General features: G+C 39.4%; 2 protein-coding genes across 2 annotated transcripts; both read right to left on the bottom strand.

Moving 5' to 3' along the window:
- On the bottom strand, positions 1-3,418 carry LOC103714147 (protein IQ-DOMAIN 1). The gene is made up of 4 exons (XM_008801302.2): positions 2,741-3,418; positions 1,405-1,599; positions 1,039-1,116; positions 1-959 (listed from the first exon to the last, which is right to left on the bottom strand). The coding sequence occupies exons 1-4, from the start codon at positions 3,194-3,196 to the stop codon at positions 204-206; spliced, it is 1,485 nt and encodes a 494-aa protein (XP_008799524.1). The 5' UTR covers positions 3,197-3,418; the 3' UTR covers positions 1-203.
- Positions 3,419-6,035: 2,617 nt separating this feature from the next.
- LOC103714183 (tyrosine-protein kinase Fer) lies at positions 6,036-19,388 on the bottom strand. Its single transcript, XM_039116169.1, has 18 exons — positions 18,624-19,388; positions 17,546-17,935; positions 17,338-17,457; positions 17,120-17,224; positions 16,851-16,966; positions 16,391-16,481; positions 11,650-11,878; positions 11,382-11,567; positions 10,688-10,728; positions 10,520-10,588; positions 10,348-10,448; positions 10,145-10,223; positions 9,930-10,028; positions 9,784-9,852; positions 7,105-7,154; positions 6,882-6,963; positions 6,676-6,770; positions 6,036-6,406 (listed from the first exon to the last, which is right to left on the bottom strand). The coding sequence occupies exons 1-18, from the start codon at positions 18,927-18,929 to the stop codon at positions 6,289-6,291; spliced, it is 2,346 nt and encodes a 781-aa protein (XP_038972097.1). The 5' UTR covers positions 18,930-19,388; the 3' UTR covers positions 6,036-6,288.
- Positions 19,389-20,971: the final 1,583 nt, after the last annotated feature.

Consider the following 20,971-nt stretch of genomic DNA (forward strand, 5'->3'; position numbering starts at 1 on the left):
TCGCACTCAAAAACATCATATTCTGATTCCATTGCAGTATTCCAAAAGATCATACATAACACTGTTAATTACTTGAGAGGACAAACATCATGACTCAAGACTGAGTTGCAGATAAGAGAAAAAAAGAGTTTGGAGGAACCAAACTGTAGCTGAGTACTCCGGATGATCCATGAAGACAAACTACACAATCCTGGTTAGGTTCATCAGATTCTAATGGGCATCCCTAGTCTATCCAGCCGGCCGGAGCCCGGGTAGGCCTTGTTGGCAAACTTTGCATGGAGAGAAGATGACCTCTGGGCTGATGCTCCAGAATGCTGCTGTCCTAACCCCTGACCCGAGAGCCTCTTGATGGAGCCTGACTTCTCAAACTCGGGCCTCTGCCTCGGTGCGCTGTGCGACCGCACCTTCGCCCTCGACGACTCCGTGTTCGCCATGTAGTTGGGGTAATCAGAATACCCGCTGAATAAGCTGCGCGAGCATTCGCTCTTCGAAGGAGTGAAGGGCCCCCTTCTCGAGCTTCCAGGCCGAGATGCTACAGAATAGAACTGGGGACTCTCGCCAAAGTCCCCTGGTTCAGGGAGGTGGAACCTCAGGGGGCTGAGAGATTGCGGCATGTCCACGGAGGACGGGCTAGGAATGGATAGTTGAGCAGTTGTGGAGTCCTTCGATGGGGAATCGGGCATGGCCGCAATGCTGCGATTATTCTGATCGGAGGCTAGGGTCGAGCATGAAGACTGGAGATTGTTCCCCCTCCTCTTAGGATTGAATTGTGGCTTTCCGGGGTCTACCTCCAAGATCTTAGCATTCTTCTCATCATCCATTGCTGCCCCAGTCTTTGCAGCAGCCTGTCGGCTGTCCCAGTACCGCTCCTCCATCCACCGATCCAACCAGTTCCATCCAGAAGAATGTGTTCTGTCCGAATCAACCGCATCCATGCTGGCTGCCTTGGAAGGATTCCGCTGCACATAACAATAGCCATGCATTGGTATATCTTGCACGCAGCATTGCTGGATTGCAAGAAACAGGACTGGGATTTACCTTGAGAGTGCAAGACCTGTCAGACTTTGAACCACTTGATCGAACAGCTTGTTCATAGTTCTCTGGCGTCGGAGGGCCCTGCAAGACATAACATCCTGTTAAATAAAAACCTCGATCACCCCTGCTTCCTTTGTTCTCCAGACCTGTGCGAGAATAGAATTTAGCAATGACCCGGGCGACTTCTGATGCTTCCATCAAGCAACGGAAACCATTTTTCAATCACTCAATCAATTTGAAATCTCTTCAAAGGTTCAAGCAAATCCTTTTAAGCAAATTATTCGAACACATTTTAAGCCAAACCATAACAGCAGTTAAACAGAAACACCGCAATAGGCCAGGAGAAACAAGAGCCGGGACTTGACTTACAGCATGGGCGCGGGATCCTCGGCCGGACCTGCTCATCTCTGACCGGAGGGCTCGGCAGGCCCTGGTCCGGGCCTGGACTCTCACCAATGCCTGCATGCACCGCAGCGTCTCCGCCGCCTGCTTCCTCACAATGTTGCCTCTGACCAATGCCTGCAGCTTCACCAGCCCTTTCAGCGCCCTCAATGCCCTTCTCGCCTTCGAAACATCATCAAAACAATCACCAAACAACTGAACTATCAAATGGTTCCAAGGACAGGAGCTTGCACAAGCAAATGTTTCATTTTTGATCAGACAAGCAAACTTTCTTCCCACACGAGATGAGATTCTTATGTATTCTTAGTGTAACTTAAACTATATAAGCTTATTGCTAATAGATTGATCCGAAAAAAAAGGGTCTAAAACTATTCCGAGTTGGTAGGGACGGCTAAGAAATTCTTATCAAACCCCCGCGCCTCTATTTCATCTCTTAGCGAGTCGAAGAGGATGAGGCTATGATCTAGTCCCCATTTGAGCTATAGCTACTCTTGTAGCTGCTATCTACTTCCAAACCGTCCGATTAATAAAGAAGCTGTGCTGCAAGGAACTAGTAATGTACTTCTGTACCCTTGTCGGCTTTCCTCCAAGAACCTGCTCCTGGCCTGGTTTTTTAATGCGAAAGGGAGGGGAAAAAGGGAAAAAAAAAATCCCAAGTCCCATAAAAGGGAATTAATTCCAGTCAGTGGAGGCGAGATAGAGATAGGATCCGGCGGAGCCGCGGAGCAGAGAAGTCGAAAGGCCGAGAGGGCTCGCCATCTAAGGCGAGGGGAGGGAGGGGGAAAAATGGAAGGTTGAGAGCCTCAAGAGTGGGGAGTAATAGGCTCAGCAAATGGGAACATTGAGGTGACGGCACCCATTAGAATCACGCAATCCAGCTCACTCTACCAAAGAGGAGTACAGAAGCTAATCCCCTAGCCATTGGAGGTAATTCCGAATTTTTTGTTTACGCGATCGATGACTTGCACTTTTAGAAATATTAGATGTTGGAGATTGTGGAAGAACAGCTCATAGCCCGAGATAATTCCGTAATATATTTCAAATCTACCAAAATTGGAAATTAATTAGCAACTAAAATAGACCAAGAAGAAGAGAAAATTACTCAGCTTTATATTGAAAAACAAAAAGGTGTTACGTTTTAGAAGAGAAATGCTTTTAAAATGGCACAAGTAACGAATTAAATTTCGACGGTTTTCAGCATCTCTTCTTTGGATTGGTCCAAATTTCCCTTGATTTAAGCAAATATTCCTTGATTTAAGCATGCTAAAGTAAAAGTAGAGGGAAAAGGGGAGAGAAGGCTCACCAGATAACCCCGGAAAGCGGACTGGATCTTGACTGCCGCCGCCACCTCCCGCTTCCCGGCGCCGGAGGCGATCCCAGCGACGCTCCGCCCGCTGCTCGTCAGCCTGACCACCGCGGCCGCCGCGTGCGCGGCGGCCACGGCTGCCTCAGCCACCGCCGCGGTCGCCGCGGCTACCGCAATCGCCCGCTTGTTCTGCTCGTCCCCGTCCACATCCGCCAACCCCGCCGTCGCGCCAGCCGGGGATGACCGCGCCACCTCCCTATACGAACCCTTCCGCTGCGGCGGTAACGGCGGCGGGGGTCCTCCTCTCTGTTGCTGCTGCTGCTGGTGGTGGTGGCCCTTCTCCCGGAACGACTTGACGAAGCCCCATTTCTTCTTCTCCGCCCGATGCTCCCCGCCAGAATCCGCCTTCTTCCCGCCCAGAAGTCCCCGCAACCACCGCGCCGCCCTCCCCATTCCCCACCGCTACTCCGGCAGGGGTTTCCTGACCCACCCCGGCCCTCCAGTTAAAAATCCCATCCTCCAAAATAAAATTAATTTTAGAAAGCCCAAACCAAAGAGCGGGAATTTAAATCAAAGGAGCGGAAAAAAAGGCAAAAAAAATGTGAACGAAGGGACGGGAGGAGTGGAGGAGAAAAAGGAAAAGACCCGGAGGTCAGAGCAAAGCGTAGCTCTCTGTGACTCTAAGGCAAGGTAGGCCTTATATACAAGTTTTTTACTATTACGGTACGGTAAGAGAGATATTTCTTGCTTCGCAAAGGTAAAGAGATCCGGTTTTCCGCCGGCGCGAGACAATGGTATTCCCACCTAGAATTACACGTTTACCCCCCACGACTTTGACCCTGTATTTAATTTTAGTTATATACCACGGCTATGCCGTCCGTACGACTGACTCCTGTTCCTCTCCATCCGTTCTAAAGCTCGGTGAGGGATCCTATCCGTCGGATCTGAATCAGAGGGGTTGATAGAGCGCGATGGGTCCCACGACCGGCTAGTGTAGATGGGCCGTGGACAGAGTAGTACGGGTTCGACGCGTTATCTCCTTGGAAAGTACACGGGCATGTAAACGTGAAAAAGTGGAACGGCGATCAGACGGCCGGTGACGTTCGATCAGATTTTTCGAGGACTGGACAGCTGCGATGGGCGTGGCGGGGTCGGGCCCCGGGCGCCCCTGGCGCGAGACGGCGACAAGACGCTGGTTTGGTTGGGGAACGAGTCTCCGTTGCGCTGACGGTGACCATTCGTTTTTCACATGCCCTCGGCGCAGGGCAGTTCTCACCAAAGCAGGAAGGTATGGGCTGGGCCAGCAAGAGAAGGACATCTCGGATCTTGATTTATTAGCTGTAATTATTCTCTTTAGCGAGCACCCATACCGGGTTTAACCATGTATTAAGCTCACAAAACCTAGTAATTAAGGTGCTCATCCCGGGTTTACTTTAACTAGAGCTAGCTGCATCACAAAGCTAGTTGATTTTTAAATGCATCATGGATTTGTGTTTCACAAAAGGTGGCTTCATGACATGCTTCCACTGTGCGTCAGTGAACTCCTGCAACATGGCTCGGATGTCTTCTATTCGGGTAGCGGTGTGCCATGGCACAAGCATTGCCTTCTCGAGCAGTAAAAGAATATATGCACATATACTTATATATTTAAGAAAAAAATACGACGGAGGAAGGGGCAGAATGGGATTGTTGTCGCATTTTCTCATGTATTTATCTCCTTTTAGGATGGAAATAGAGCGACATATCGACGCTCGTGAATAGGATGTAAGAATGTATTGTCGTTTCTTATTGTACCTTCGACTGAATCGGTTCCTTCCGTGGTCCACCATGTGTGTCAAACGCCATTCTTTGTGTGACGTCACCGGGTTTTGTTCGCTTGCATGCATGCAAGAAATTCTTTTTGTGTACCGATTTAGAGTATAACGCTTTGGTCAAAGAAATCTTAATAAATATCCTCTAAGTTATTCTATTACTTGAGTTAAAGGATTATCGTTGCTGTGTAAATCATAGCCAAGCACTGGTTTATTGATTCTTTGTAACGAAATAATCACTAAATGATTAAATAATGACATAACAAATGCTTGTTAGATTCTTGACTTTACGAGCAGCTTTCTTCAAGAATTATTAGGTAAAAAAGCCAATGACCATGGTTTCATGGTGCTGAACCAAATGAAGACATGGTGGAGGCCCCAAGCCCATTATTACATCCAATGAAATTGGATCGTGCATCAATTTGTCCAAGTCCCATGATAATCAATGAATTGGCCAAGTTTATAAGATCCAAAGCCAGTCCCTCTTTTTTCATTCATATTCATACCATTTAAGTTGTGATTGCAGCTCTATGCGCCTTTCAACAAGCTCTTGGTTCTGAGGGGTTTGGCCAAAGCCACGTCAATCAAGTCATCCTCATTTGAAATATCACTCTTGTCTACTTATGCATTGAGGTTGGTTATGCACTCATTAAATGACTATAACTTAACAATAGAAATTATCTTGGATATTCGTTTAGATGGGTGTGTGTGACGAACTTTAGCATAAATGGCTCGTCGAGCCAAGCAAATCATCTCAATCTTGTTGCTCTATGCTTTAGAATAGGACTGACAATCCCAACAAACGATAATTGTGACATCTCTACTCGCGGTTAGTGCCGTACGTCGTCTATGCAAAACGATGCCCATACTGTAAACTTACAACTGACCACTGGCACGTTCCGTATCAATCTAAGTAACGACAAAACATGCCACCCTATATAAAAGGATGGTCCAAAGGCCCTCAGGTAAGTCGAGATTATGATATACAGCTTTAATTTAGAGAGCTCTACTTTGCTGAAATTTTTTCTTCTATTGTTGCCTCTTTATTCTAACTTAGGCATCAAAGGATCCTCCGCTGGAAACTCTCCAGTAAGCGGACTACTTGCAAGCCATTTTTGAAAGAGGTCAAACTCCGACACCTCGACCATCTCATCCAACTCGGCTTCTGCTGACCTCAAGGCCATCCGAACTGCACTACAACTTTGGTCCGAAATTTAGCGGCAACACTAAGGTCCCTTGAGAAAGAGATCACTCACCGGAGCCTGGAGGGGGCAGTGCAACAGGTATCAGGTTTTACCTCTAACCTAAATAAATGGGCGGGGATGGGCCATATCAACCTCAACAATTGAAGCTGGACATCCGGAGAGACGGCAACGCTGGACCACAAATCAAGCCAGCAACTGGTTAGCAAGCCTGCGTGTCTCCGAGCAGCATTAGATCACTGCCAGATTTCAGATTACCCTTCGCATTACACAGCAATATTACAAGGTAAATTGTCTACCTGCTTTTTATTTTTTTTAACAGAAAACAGTTGCACTGTCAAAAAAATTATTCCAAAGAATCATCATTCATACAACTCCCACACACAATCCATGAGTTCTCCCCGAAGATCTTCGGTTCCCATCAGCCAATAAAGCTAAGAGGCCCACCGATCAAAAGAAATAGAACACGAACATGGATCGAGCCTAATCTAACGGCCACGATGCATCTAGTTCTCGAGAAAGAAATCACCCATCAGCCATTAGACGGTGCTCCTCCCGTCGAGTGCTCGCGCATCCGGTGAGCCGGAGCGGTTGTCAGCTCCGCCATCGTCTCCATTATCTGCTGGAACGTCGGCCGCCGTCCTGGATCGCTGCACCGCCACCCCCCGCCACCCGCCCCAAAATGGTAATTTTAGTCGTATTATATGTTTTTTTACTGGAACAAATGTATCATACATAGTAAATATAAATATACTGAAAAAAATAAAAAAAATAATAAGTTTCGAAATGCCCCAAAATGGCTCTCCCTCCCATAGCCACGAGGCCTTTTCGGAATAGTTAGCCATAGGATGCTACCCAATTTGGTCACATTATATCCTTTAAAAAATAATTTTAACTCATTTTCGCAATCGAAATTTACCTTTCCCAGCAATTGCAGATGATGGAGGCGACCCGCGTATCCAAACCCTCCGGTAGATCTAGCCGCCGGTCCATGAACCCGACCACCCCGGCCACCTAAGAAGATTTTTTTTTTGGATCGGAAGCGGCAAGCACACCGCCTCTCGCCATCAACACACAAGCAGAGAAAGAGAGAGAAAGAGAGGAGAGATCTGGCTGGGTTTTTACCTGAAGGGAGTTGAGATGGCTCCACGGGACGGACTCCGTCATCAGCTCCCACAGTATGACTCCGAAGCTGAACACGTCCGACCTGCAAACAATTCCAATGTGAGTCTTCTCTTTTTCCCCTCGTTATATTGCCGTGCATGGTAGAAATCTATGACTTTACGGATAGCAACAAACGATAGCATAGAATTTCTCAGAGTAAATGACTAAGAGGTGAAGGGATTACATCTCATTCGAGCATTCGCCGCGGAGGACTTCCGGCGCCATCCACTGAGGCTGCAATTAACAATGGCTGAGAACATTATTAACGTGCAGCTGAGAATTTAGATTTCAGATTTGGGTTAGCTCGATGTGGTAGGATTACTGAAATTGCTATCAACCATCTGTTTCTTCTGATAATTTCAAGTAACATGTGTTTCAATTGGAATTTGAATTTGCCAAGATGCAAGCATATTGCAGCATGCTGCTGGTCGCCTTTTGCTTGCTTGTTGCATGAAAGAAAACTGATTCCATGAGTGAAAACTTTTTGGCCTTAGACGGAGCTGTGAAAATATGGGCAATTTAGGTGAATGATGAAACTTGGTAAAGACCTCACAAATCATGAATAGTTAACAGTAAAGGAGGCAACCAGGTACATGGGGAAGACCATCTCAAACTGCTAAGATTTAATAACTCAGCTGATAAAATGTTAAAAACCTAATATGTTCTGCGTTACAAGAAAAGAGGATAACAAGTAAAGCTGATTGAGACTTCTGTTGTATCGGTCATTATTCTGCAGCCTCGGACAATGGTAGAACATTCATGTGATAAATCCAAGATCAATCCAATTTCTTATGTGTTTAGGTGTTGGAGGTAAAGGAAGCTCTTAGGTAATGTGGAAGGCGACGTAAGCTAAGCTTCACATATGTTGAAAAAGATCAAATATTCATTGTTTGCTTAAACAAAGGAGCATCAAGTTTGCTTCTGGTGTAATAAATTGCCTCACCTCTGAATCTCTCAAAAAATGTATGCAACATGAGTGACCATAGCTTAATACTTAGGAGGCAAATATCATTTTTTGTTTTCCCTTCTAAACAACCTAGAAATACTATTGAATACATTTTTTTCCCTTGGGTTGTCTATGTTTTTGCTTAGGTCCTGGTTTGAAACAGTGCTAGGTAAAGGGTATATCTAATTCAAAAATACCCACCTTTTATAAACTTCAACTAAACCTGCAGCTTAAAAGCACACGTTTTCCAACAAAAGTCCACCAAACATATGATTCTAGCCTCAAGCTCAACCTTGTACCAAATATCTTCTCTGACGATCTCAGACTAAGCAAATTATCATTAACCTATATTTTGCCGCCTAAAGATATGAAACCACTATTAAGTAATTACTATTTGATACTATTTGACAGACTTTAAAGGGTTGCAACAAAAAATTGACATGTCAGTTTAGCCAATTTGATGATGCTAGTCATACAACAACAGGGCTGCAAGATGATTGGCCAATCAATGGAAGTGCAGAAGAAGGACGAGGAAGAATGCATCATCAAGCAAACTGAACTCAAACAGGGATAATAGGCAATCAATGGGGGCAATCTAACTAAATCTGTGCGCCTCAGTCAATCAAAATCTAAGTTACATGAGACTAAATCCTGACCCTTTGTTATCATCTACCCAATCAGTTTCCTATAAAAACAAGCTCCATTCTACTTTTATGTGGTACTTGAACTAGGCTTTAGAGGTTGAATGACACAAATCAAGTGCCGAGTAAAAACAGAAGATAAAGAAGTTCATGAGGAGAAATCTGGAATGAAGGAAGTAGAGATGGAACTATAGCCTTGAAGAGTCAATACTACAAGGCAGGAGTTCGAATAGGAGTCTGTATGGAGTATAGAGCCCCAAAAGTATTTTAAGGAGTTTCTTGCATTTGCATATTGATCTTTCTGGCACTAATTATCATAGGCTAGCCATATTAGATTTCTAATTGTCAAGTGACTTCAGAAGGGATCATGGGCTTCAACTTTAAGGTTGCATGATGAATAAACGAGACTAGTTTACCAAATCCAGCACCATTATGTTGTTGGCAGTTCCAAACAACCTACAAATCCACCATATGCTTACAAGATTCCTCATCAATGGGTAGCTTGATATTCATGATTTTGATTAGATGGATGGCTTGAACTTTGATCTGAAGAGGAGACAAAAGAAAAAAATCTATCCCAAATATGTTCATGATTCTAAAGTTTTATTTTATTTTATTTTATTTTTTTCAAAACCATGCAATTCTAGGATACACTTTTAACAATTGAAGTCGAAGCAAAGTCTTCTTATAGATCCATCCTGAACCCTACATGATTATCTCCTTAAAAGTTTGAAATTGGATGAACACACCTCTGAAATCTAGACCTTTACGAATAAAAATGCAATTCCCGAACTCTAGAAAGCAAAATAATTGTGAACCCTTCCACTCGCTACCTTCTTAGTTGGTTTCATCCTTCAATTTTTTCAGTATACCTGGCACTGGTAAGTTGTTTCACATGAGAATTATATATTCCTTTTGACTTCTGCACTATCAAAACCACGTTGGAGAAATAAAATCCAAATATGCAATTAGCAATTATGGCCTTAATAGGTAGTTCTCGTGTTTTCAATTCAAGGATAGGCTAAAAATCCAATTGTGAGGATCTCTTTACCTGTCGCGAGCATATGCTTTCTAGGTAATTATAGAACAAATAACTTCAAGATATAAGGTTCGATTGGAAGCATTTTCAGGATGAAGTTTTTAATATTAGCAGCCAGCTGGTCCAGATATGAAACTTATATATAGATTCATGCATGAGAACAACATTGTAGCATTCCATGAAAATTACTTGTCTAGTTCCTGCTGATATGTTACTAGTGCAGCAGAAATCCCTTACCGTTCCTTTTCCAGATTTTGCCGTCAAGGTAGATGAACTCTTTAAACATGACAGCCCAAAGTCTCCAACCTGTTAAATAAAATGCCATTAATCTTGTTTTCTTGCATATAAAGCTGCTTTCTGAAGTTATAAACAGTATTCTTTACCTTGACAGTCCAATTTTTATCAACGAGTAGATTTGATGATTTCAGGTCCCTATGTATTATTGGTGGATTTCTTCGATGCAAGTAATTCATACCTCTTGCCTACAACAAGGTCATTATTCCTTTAGTCTGCACCGTTCGAGAAGTATGATTGCCCTACCTGACCAAAGAAAGCTCTAGTAGAAAAAGCATTACGATATTTGCTAAGGAAAACCCACAACATCAAATGCCATCTTCAAACGGCGTTTAAAATCCAATGCCTGATTGTTCTTGTGTAATACTCTGAAGAGACTTCCCCTGATATCGAAAATAACATAATTCTGTCAGTGAACTGGAATTTTCTCTCCAGGAATTTTGGGCACCACGAAACATTTAATGATTTTCCCCTACTCATCCACATCAGTTATGTCCCTCTCATTACCTTGGTAAGAATTCAGTTACAATGGCAAGTCGGTCAGGTGAATATACAGCTCCCATGAATAGCAATACATTTGGATGTCTTAATATTTTCATTATCCTGATCTGAAATGAGTAGCCAAAAATGGAAGTGTAAGCCATATCTTTAGTTTTGAGTTTATATGTAAATTCAATACCTCCTCCTTGAAATCCAGCAAAGCCCCTTCATGATAGTCCTTTTGTAGGTATAGTTTTATGGCAACATCCTAATGAATAAAAGATAAAGAGGTCATGTCTCTGCACGGCTAATCCATTATCACTAGGATGACAGCTAAAGAAGGAGGAAACTTGTTCAATTAATGTACCGATCCATTCCATACTCCTCGATAGACAATAGCATAAGAACCTGGGATGATAGAATGCAAGAATATTAAAGAACTGATTAGAATTCAAAGTAAATCTGAGCACATTTTATCTTCTATAACCTGTTCTAGAGACCCCTTGCCTTTCGTTTTGTTCTGCTTTCAAGCAGTATGATGTGTTAGCACTATGTACAGATAGCTAGGGTGATAAAATCACCTGAAAACATTAAAAGCAGTAGTCTCTGAGAACTTTGGTGTCAATATTTTATTTATCCTGCAATTTTGGTGGCTAACCTATATAATTTTATACTTGCAAGCAAGCTGATTTATCTATTTTGGCTAGACTGGTCTCATAACTTTCAACATTGTGCTGAATACATGATATTCTAATAATGGTAGGAGATATTGACATAGTTTAATTGTGAAGCAAGTTTTTTTCCCTTGTTTCATTGACATAGTATAAGGCCACTATTATATTAAAGGTGTTTAACTTCTTTTCAATCTAGAAGATAGACAGAAATATGAAATCTCATATTAGGTGAAAAAGTAATTGTGAGCATTCCAGACATGCATCAGTTCAATCTTGAAAGAGAAAACATCCAAGCAAGCATTCTTGACAATGAGCTGTGGCCAAGACCAACAAATTAAATGGCCAGTCTGTTGTGTTGTGGCATTCAAATAACTTCAGAGGAAATACCTTCACCAATTTCCTCCCCTAACAGGAGGTCTTCCCATTGAATATCACAGTCTACGACCAAGTTCCAATCTTTTTCTCCAGTGGTTGATGCGTCAGTGTTTTGTAGAGTTGAATGTGCTGCTAAATCTTGTTTGGGATTTTCTTGCTCATGCGAGACATCATCCTTCTTCCCACTTTGTTCAACACCTGCATTAGAAAGTGAAATTCAAACTCTGTTTATTTCAAGAAAATTTGTCACATTCAAGGAAACAGTTTGCAAATTCTTAACTTGCAGCATAATATTCCTGCTTGCAATTACTATTAACATCCTTTCCTCTAGGAAACCCTGTTCCCATTTCCTGAAAGGAATTGCTTTTGGCAGAACATTCTACTCTTTCATGAGAACCGTGATTCGTCTGACCTGGGACTGTTTCCCTTAAAACATTAGGAAAGCCTGATGCTCCGAACTCTGCTATCTTCATATTCTGTGACTTAGCTTCATCAATAGGTTTATGAACCTGGAAGAGGGGAAAAAAATCTAGTTAATGCAATGACTCGCCAACTTATGACTCAAACTCAGGTTGGCAAATAAGAGTAGTTTAGTTGGCTAAATATTAGTATCAATTGTGGATATAGGATTTATGTTCATAACTTCTGAAATGGTCGTTCTCCTTTTTGTGATTGTGGATGTCATTCTTTTTAGTTTCGCATACCGACTTATAAATCTGTCCAAAGAGGAAAGCAGTTCTCTAAATCTTCTTGCCATCATATATCCTTGTCTAGTCTTGTTCAGAGTCCAAGGAAACCCTTGAGGTTGCTCCCAAGTTGGATGGGTGTACATTATGTGACCAACAGGATAAGCCGGTTCACCTGTCAAATGGTCATCTAGGTCCTATAGTAGATAAAAATTGCCTCATATTGGTATCAATTGAGTGGGCTGATATCTGGTTGAGGGTCGGTTACAGCAGATTATTTCAATTTGATGAATTATATCTTCATCATGCATAGTATTGATCCCTTGATGTGTTGCTACTTTTGGTCAAGGTTAAGATGTATGTGAAAGTGTGCCAGAAATTTTGTTGGAATATATTGAATTCAAAATCATGTCTTACAACTATTTCATACCCTAAATTGGAACTAGAGGAGTCAAAGTACAATTTGGAGATTAAGATTCATTTCTAGAATCATCTATGAAGCTCTTTTTGATTCTCCGCATGTTAAATCTATGCATAGGACTGGCATTGAAAGATTAAACAGTTAGGATGATCCAGGGAACTTAAATATCACAAAAAACGAAATGTTAGGTGGATTTATGGTCAAAATATAAGGTTAGGGTTCGAAATGAAAAAGATGGGGCATATAGGAGTTGCACCAATCGTGGATAATGTCATAGAACATTGATTCATATGTCACAATGAAAGTTTGAGGCCTAACTTTTAGAATGTTTCAAAAGTATTAGGAAAGAATGCAGGAAGACCCAAGAAGACCTGTTTTAAAGTGACAAGAAGGGATTCAAGGGCTTCTACTACAACTGAATGGATTCCTTAACACTTAGTCTGGAAAGGGGATAACGTAGAGTTATCCCTGCCTATCCTTGAGATAAGCACTAAACAACACACTTTCCCGCCTAGGTCTTTATCTCCAACACTTCATTCAACTTAGCTATTTTGGGATGGGTTTCTACAAAGGGAGGCTGGAACTTGAGAATAAGCGAGGCTGGAACTTGAGGATAAGCAAGGATATGTGAGAGAGAATTTGGGAAGCATCTGAATTTCCCTCAGTCTTTCCTTCCTTGAATATAATATTAATACTTTATTAATATATTATTTTAGAAATACTTGGTAAATGAGGATTAATAATGCCAACCCTAAATAATTGGAAGAAGGTTGGATAATTATGATTATGATATTAATTTATTATTTTCATTATGCAATATGTTAGTATGAATATAATATTAGTACGTTAATATTAATAAAATATAATATGAGCAAAACTAAGGTTCTCTCAAGAGGATAGCTGAGATGGTCCTCTCACCTTCAAAATCAATGACAGACCATCCCAAAATTAAAAATTCAAACCATTGAATATGGCCTACACTACCAAAAATGCCTAGAAAACAAACTTCATATATCCTGGTAGTCTCTAACCTATCTATCAAGTTTGTACAAAAATCAACAATATCAATTGCATGAGTGTAGTAAAATAAATGATTAGGCACATAACTGAAAATCCATGTTACGATTATGATCTACACATCTTAAAACATGGGTAGATTTAAATTCACTAGGTTTTGATAATTAAATCACAATAAAATATAATATCATGGTATTAGAACTGTTCATTTTGATACCTACTTGATTATTAGATAAGAGAAAACCAAAAAAAAAATTTTGGTTTCTATGCACTTTTTATTATGTAGATCATGTTCAATAGTTTGGATCTTGAATGTAGATAGTATATCATTGGCTTTGAAGATGAAAGGATCATCTCAACTATCCTTTTGAGAGCACCTTGGCTCTATTAATATACTATATTGATAGAATTTATATATCGGTGTATAATCTAAAATTATGTTAATATTAATGTATTAAATATTAATATTGTATTAATCAATCAATATTAATATAGCATGAATTAACACTGTAGTATTGTTATATTAATATATTTTATTAATACTAGTAGATTAATATTATATATTAACCTTTTATATATTTTATATCACTATTATATTAAAAATATTGTGAGCTAATATTGGAAGGGCATACTTCTCCAGTTTGGAGAAATCACCTTTTTCTGTACTTATCCTCATTCAAGATCCAACTATCAATTTTTATCCTCGAATAGCTCCAAGCAAAATAACAACAAAACTGTAATCATTATTTGGGATAATAATATTTATCCCAAACAAAAATAAGACTCAATCCCAATTAAACCTACCTGAAATTAGAGATACCTGGTAAAAGCCTATTCATCCCTGAAATCCCTATTCCTTTTCCACACTGGGCCTTAAGGAATTAATGGAGGAGCCATTAGATCAACTCAAATTTGGAGGCTGTGGTTTTGGTTATGGTTATTGGAACATATTGTGCAACATGAGAAGCAAATCTTCATAATGAAACAAATGAAATATCTAAAAGATTGATAAGAAGTTTTTCCGCATTATAAATGAGATTACACCAAAGATCATGCATGAAAGTCATTAATGGTTTTGATAAGAATTCATAATTTAGATCGCGCTTTTGTAGATTTTGACAAATGAATAGAATCATTGTTTTGTTGCTGCTATTAGTAAAATACATGATACAAAAAGCAGACCAAGCTGAGAAAGGAGGAATGATGAGATAAGTGGTGAGAAAACCCAGATTGATGAGATAAGTGGGAAGAGGAATGATGTAAGAAAACCCAGATTCATAATGCCATGAGAATAAGTGGTGAGAAAAGAACTAACATGAAGTGGATCGGATCTTAGAGAACCTGAATGAATATTTGAACAACATATATAAAGCAAACACCAAATTGATGAGATAAGTGTTGATCTTTATGTTTGTTGTTGTTTTGTATAGCAAGCTGATGTCTAAACGGAATCGAGCATTTTGATGTTGGAGTTATGGTCTGCAAACGATACTGGCATAACATCTCACCAACTTTTTCCTTGGAGAGCAGGGTATTCCTAGCTTGCTCAATTTAGATTTTTTTTTTTTAAAGTCTTGATTGCTCAGCTGATTATCCAAATGTTTTGATAAATGATTATCAAGGCATTTTCCTAAATCCTCTGTTGAATGAAGTATTCTATTTACCAGATTACCAATATTAAGCTTGTCTTAAAACTTAAATCACTTATAGAAACATGATCCATTGATAAATTCCTTTTATAGCTTATGCATAACGTTGAATATGAAATCATATCAATCTCGTCAGTTGTATTTTTCCTCTCCCTTGCGCCATGACTTTTAATGATGAAATGTAAATCAAAATTAGCTATCTTCATTCTTTGTTTTGATATATCCTTCACTCAAACGTGCACTTCAAAATACATATGAAAATGCAAAGCCAATACTTCTTTTTTTGTTAGTTTCTGAGAATGCAAGTCCATTTAGCAGTCACAATTTGAGACATCGATACTGGTGACTGTGTATATGATGCACATTTTTTTTAATTTTACTCAGGCAAATCACCTTGGAAGCTTATAGCATTTGTAAGTTATATTTTAAAATTTTCTTTTCAAGAAAATGATATTATAGCATATAATGCCGCAATGAAGGTTGCCTGGAAACAGCTTAAGTACATCCATCGATTCACAAGAATACATGCTGATAATTAAGTTTTCAGTCATCTAACTTAAAATTGAGTTTCAAAGACTGTAAAATTATGTGAACCTTCAATGGTCTGTTTGTTCAACTCAGAACAATCAACTGTGGAAATGATTACAGTTGTTTGTTTTTAGATGGTTATTATGGAGATAGTGTCACACTTTCTTTTATGTGGCCGTGTATCATATGGTAAATGTCAATTAACATATTCGTGCATGATCAAAACATTAACCAAACCAATTAACTTTGGTAATTTAAAATTTTTCATATTGTACTGGGGGAAACAAAAGTTGAAGCCCCTCAAGACCAGATTGAGTTTTCATAGGAAAGTATGTCAATATTTATCTTGGCATCGCAATCACCATAAAGTGTTTCAATAATTACTGGCTTGAGTTCTAGGCCTTCGAAATATTTAGTTCCATAATAAGACCCAAGCATGTATTTTCCCTATTTCAGCACTTGAAAGGTTATATGTCTGCCATCCTTCACTATATAACAAACTCAGGTTGCTACAAAACTTTTTATTTGGACATAATCGCTGCCACAGATACTCAACTATGGGTTTCAAACACATTTTGTACAAACTTCATCAAGACCATTTATTGTTTGCCAAAATTAGCTGCGAGGATGATTTTGCCGGCTGCAACCAAAGAATCATCAATGTCAAAACTAAGTACTCATCAAGACCCACTGACTAAGGTTGATAGCATCCCACATCTAAATTGTCTGGCCTTCCCTCTGATGCATGACTGTTACAACTACCGGAACCGGTGAGATCCCCCACTGCTGTTGGTTGATGTGATTCTCTTTTCTGCATGTGCATACAAAAATACACCAAAAAAAAAAAAAACAGCAGGTGTTTGGAGAGTCTGAAATTAATTTCTTTATAGAGTTTATAAGAAAGTTGTCCTTCTTGGACATTGATATCTTGTTTCAACAAATAATACACACTATGACTTCTTATACCTTGATTGTGGGGGCACCGTAGAATTCCTTATATATGCTCATTATAATTAGTTAATTACTTATTTTTCAATAAATTTATCTGTAGGCGCATCACTAGTCTAAAAATCAACAGAAATACTTAGAATATGAAAGCTCTCTTTCTCCCAACATTGTGTTACGATCTTTGTGCTGCAGAAATTTTATATAAAAATAAGCGCAACTACAGGGAACTCACCTTTTTTGTCGAATTGGAGGCTGAATTCTTTGCTGAATTAGTTTGAACGCCTTTATCTGATTCTTGAACTTGGTAGGTGCTTCCTCGAATTTCAGTTTACCAAAGACCTTTGCGACCTGCCATTTTCAGTAAATATATAGAATCCATTATGGAACAGAAATATATCAGCAGAAGTGATGAACAGATGACTGCTTATGTAAATTGATACTGCTCTGATAGAGCAGTGACACTAGCCAATGATTGCATGTTTCAAGCGAAGCATTGCTTACGGTTTTCGATGGCTGATTAAATTTTGATATAGTTTCCTCATACTTATGGGTCATTTCCTCAACAGCTCTCTTCCCAGCACGCGATCTGAAGATGGCCTTCAGTGCCTGGAAATATTTTTGAAGGTATGCTTATAAACTGCTAATATATAGGCGATCTCTATTTGCTATATATTATGGAAGAAAAGAGGGAGCCAAAAAAAAAAAGAAAACCAGCTTACTGGTATTTCTGTTTTCTCTGACTTCACATTTTGGTTTTCGAACATGCATTCACATCTTTCAAGGGAATTCCTACCCGCAGAGACACTGCGTACATGATTACGGGGGGCAATTTTTGCAGCCTGTTTGATTGAAAATAAGCTATAAGTTTGGCACTTTCAAAGGAGAGAAAGAAAGAGATAGGAATCAAGCTCATGCGATTGTTAGTACCAAACTGGACACAGATGACGCAATTTGTGCTTGAGCTTGATCCCAACGTACTCTCGATTTCTCCGAGGATGTATCATAAAGAAGAGCCGCATCACATGAGACGGTAATGATTCCAATGAACTCTCCATCTTCGTATAACGGGCTCTGTGTTACTAAGGCTACAAACATTTCTCCAGACCTCTTCTTCAGTGGAAATTGACCTGACCATGATCGACCATTACTCAACCTTTCCATGGCCTTCTGAAGATACGGACGGCTCTCTTCATCAAAAGAGCAGATCGGCAACCCTTCGGCCAAGTGCTTGGCAATCCTTCCATCCATAGAGATTTTCGGCCGACCGATTCCTGCACACAGAATGGATATGAGTTCCTTGCCGTTGCCCCTTGGATTCTAGCAATTGGAGCACCAGTTGTTCCTTTCTATTCGATCGCACTTGGCTTGAATCCACTACTAGGTGCTGATTTAATGAACCAAAACCATGCACTCATCTGCATCCAGTCATATTTAGTGGCTGGTGCAATACTTTGCTCGAATCAGCAGTTATGTGAAATGAGTGTCCAAGCAGTATTATTTGTGAGTTATATATGAGAAAGATGAGAAGAGCATCAGACAATTGATAATTTGAGAACACTGCAGTATTAGGAAATAGATCTTGGGCTATTTTCTTCTTCCCACAGCTATTCATGAGAAAAAAAGTAGCAAGGGAAGTAGCAAATAAATGGAGAGAAAAAAAAAAGGATATCTTTCCAAGCCAAGCCTAGCAAATTTTTGCATCCAGTTTACAAGAATCGGTGCTCTACTTTTTTTCTGGGTGGTCAGCTCTATAACACGTAGATTTCAATGCACTCATTCAACTAGCTCGATTCTAACATATGGTTCGTGGTGATTCCAGCTTCTCTTTAATTGCACGAATTGCAGGAACCGCATCGAAAAATGATGACCATTCTACTAAGCTGCCATCTTTATTTTATGGTTTTACCCTTCCAATACATAGACAAAAGACTTGCTATGAGACCCCGGTATCTGTAGCCATCAATGGAAAAAGCCATGAAGCAGCAAGCAATGTCGTATGAAGTTAAAGGAGTCCTAAACAAACGTTGATGAGAAGAGAAACAGACCAGTAGATGATCTCGCCGGTGCCCGGCCGACAGACGTGGAGGGCGTGGCCCATGCAGTGCAGCACGTTGCGGTACGGATTGCCGGCGAAGAATCCGGGCAGGAAGCCAGCTTCGCTGCCACCTCTGCTGGTTATAACTGGCCTGACCTGATGCTTGGTCTCGACTTCTCGTTCTCGACGGACGACGTCGAGTTGCTCCCGGAGCCTGGCCTGGCTCGCTTCCAGCTCCTGCAATCTCTTCACCAGGGCCTCCGGCTCCTTCTCCATGCTTTCCTTTCGTTAGCTTTGATCGCCCCCTGTAGGTTGGTGTTTTGGAGCTCTGCCGCGATCTACAGGAGCATGCGTCTTATGGACGGTAAGGGCTTGGAGATACCGTGACCCCCCGGTTTGGTTACTAGTCCATTTTATTTTTATCTACCGAGCTCAGGTCATGGATTGTTTGATTTTTTATAAGAAATGCTGCAATTAGCCCAGGGCTGTTGTGTTCGAAATTTACAGGCTGGGAGCTGTTATTCTAACACAAAACAATGGCTTACTCTAATAGGATAGTGATGTTCTTCCAGCTTATCAAGCCTTTGTTTTTTTTTTTATCTTTCTTTTTCGGGTTAAATCATATCCAAAGCTGGTGCTCGAAGAATTGTATCTTTTTGTGTAATTATTGTTTGAAACTGAATTCTCTGCACCGTAGAGTGCTCGTGGATAGCCACTATATTATCCATCTTGGAGATGAACTATTCTTTTTCATTACCATAATGCACCATGTATCGAATTAATTATGCTTTATTGTATTTTAAGAATGAATACTAGCCGCTCATCTTCAAGATGGATAATATGGTGGCTATCTATAGTGGTACCATACTCTGCGATGCAAAAATTGTACCGCATAGAATCTAAACCTTCATGTAGAATTGGATGTTATCTCAGTCGTGAGGCTAACCACAAATTTGGCATATTTGGAAAAGCAAGTGTTAGGTGTGCCACTCGACCACTAGAATGGCCACCATCTGCCACTTGTTTGGCGATACAGATCTTGATGGACCAAGTTATCAATATATCTAGTCTACATACAAAAAGTGAATGACAAATAGGTGGCTGCATGTTTTGCAGTATAGCTCTCGTGCAGCTCCTTCTTTCTAAAGTAGTAAAAAAAAAAAAAAAAATCATGAAAAATCAGTTTGAAAAGAAGATGAAAAGAGCACGAGATTCTATCCTGTGCGATAGGATGCATTTTTTTTATCTTTTTCCAACTATATTGGGAATATAATATAATAATATAATAAATTATAATAAATTATAATAAATAATATACTTTAATTGCTGAATTTTTATTATATATTAAATAAACATTATAATAATAGTATCATTATATCGATATCCATATACGCCGAGTCCATGGAAACATTCTCATCATTAGCGCTGGTATTGTGAATAATGATCCAGCATGATATACAAGATATAGTTTTTTTATGTGTTATTATAAAATATAGTATAGGGAAGTAATAAATTATAAAAAAATAAAAAGATTTTGATAGCTAAATTTTTACTGTACATTAATGTAATAAGTTTTAATGATGATTGAGTAGACTTGCCATTAATACCAGCATGTCCATGGTGATCATATTATTCAAGGCAAAAGTTTATACAAAAAGTTTTGTCATCAATACCGATATCAATAATACAGTTCTTTCTTCTATAAATATTTTTTTAATGATACTTGAGCACTTTAATTCTGACATTATTAATGTCTATGGCATATTAATAATAAATTTTGATAACAGTCAAATATATTAAAAAAATATAAAAACAACATCAATATAGCACATGGAGAGCTTTACATAAATCAAGCCTCCATTGGTATCTTGAATAAAAGCTTTATAAGATGCGTGAGATATAATATTTTTTAATATAATAATATAATAAAATTTAAAAAATTTAATAGCTAAATTTTTATTGCATATTAAGCGATAAGCTTCAATAATGACTAATATAAAATTTCTGTTATTGATAATGCTAATATTTAAGTATTTAATAAAAAATTTATACGAGCCCTTATGCAAAAATATTATTAATATATCGTATCAAATAGTAATGATAGGAAAATTTCCATACGCTCCGTGCATGGTTTAATTTTTTTAACTTTTTTTAATGATTTCCAAGCACGTTAATTTTGATGTGATTGATATTTATTGCATGCGAAATAATAATGTTGTGTACAGTATCATGAACATCGGGATCTGTGCGGATACATGAGTAATTTTTCGTAAGGTGAATATTTTAGACATATTAAAAGTATATAAAATGACATGAAA

This window comes from Phoenix dactylifera, chromosome 2 (assembly GCF_009389715.1).
Source record: "Phoenix dactylifera cultivar Barhee BC4 chromosome 2, palm_55x_up_171113_PBpolish2nd_filt_p, whole genome shotgun sequence".
In the NCBI taxonomy this organism is placed as follows: domain Eukaryota; kingdom Viridiplantae; phylum Streptophyta; class Magnoliopsida; order Arecales; family Arecaceae; genus Phoenix; species Phoenix dactylifera.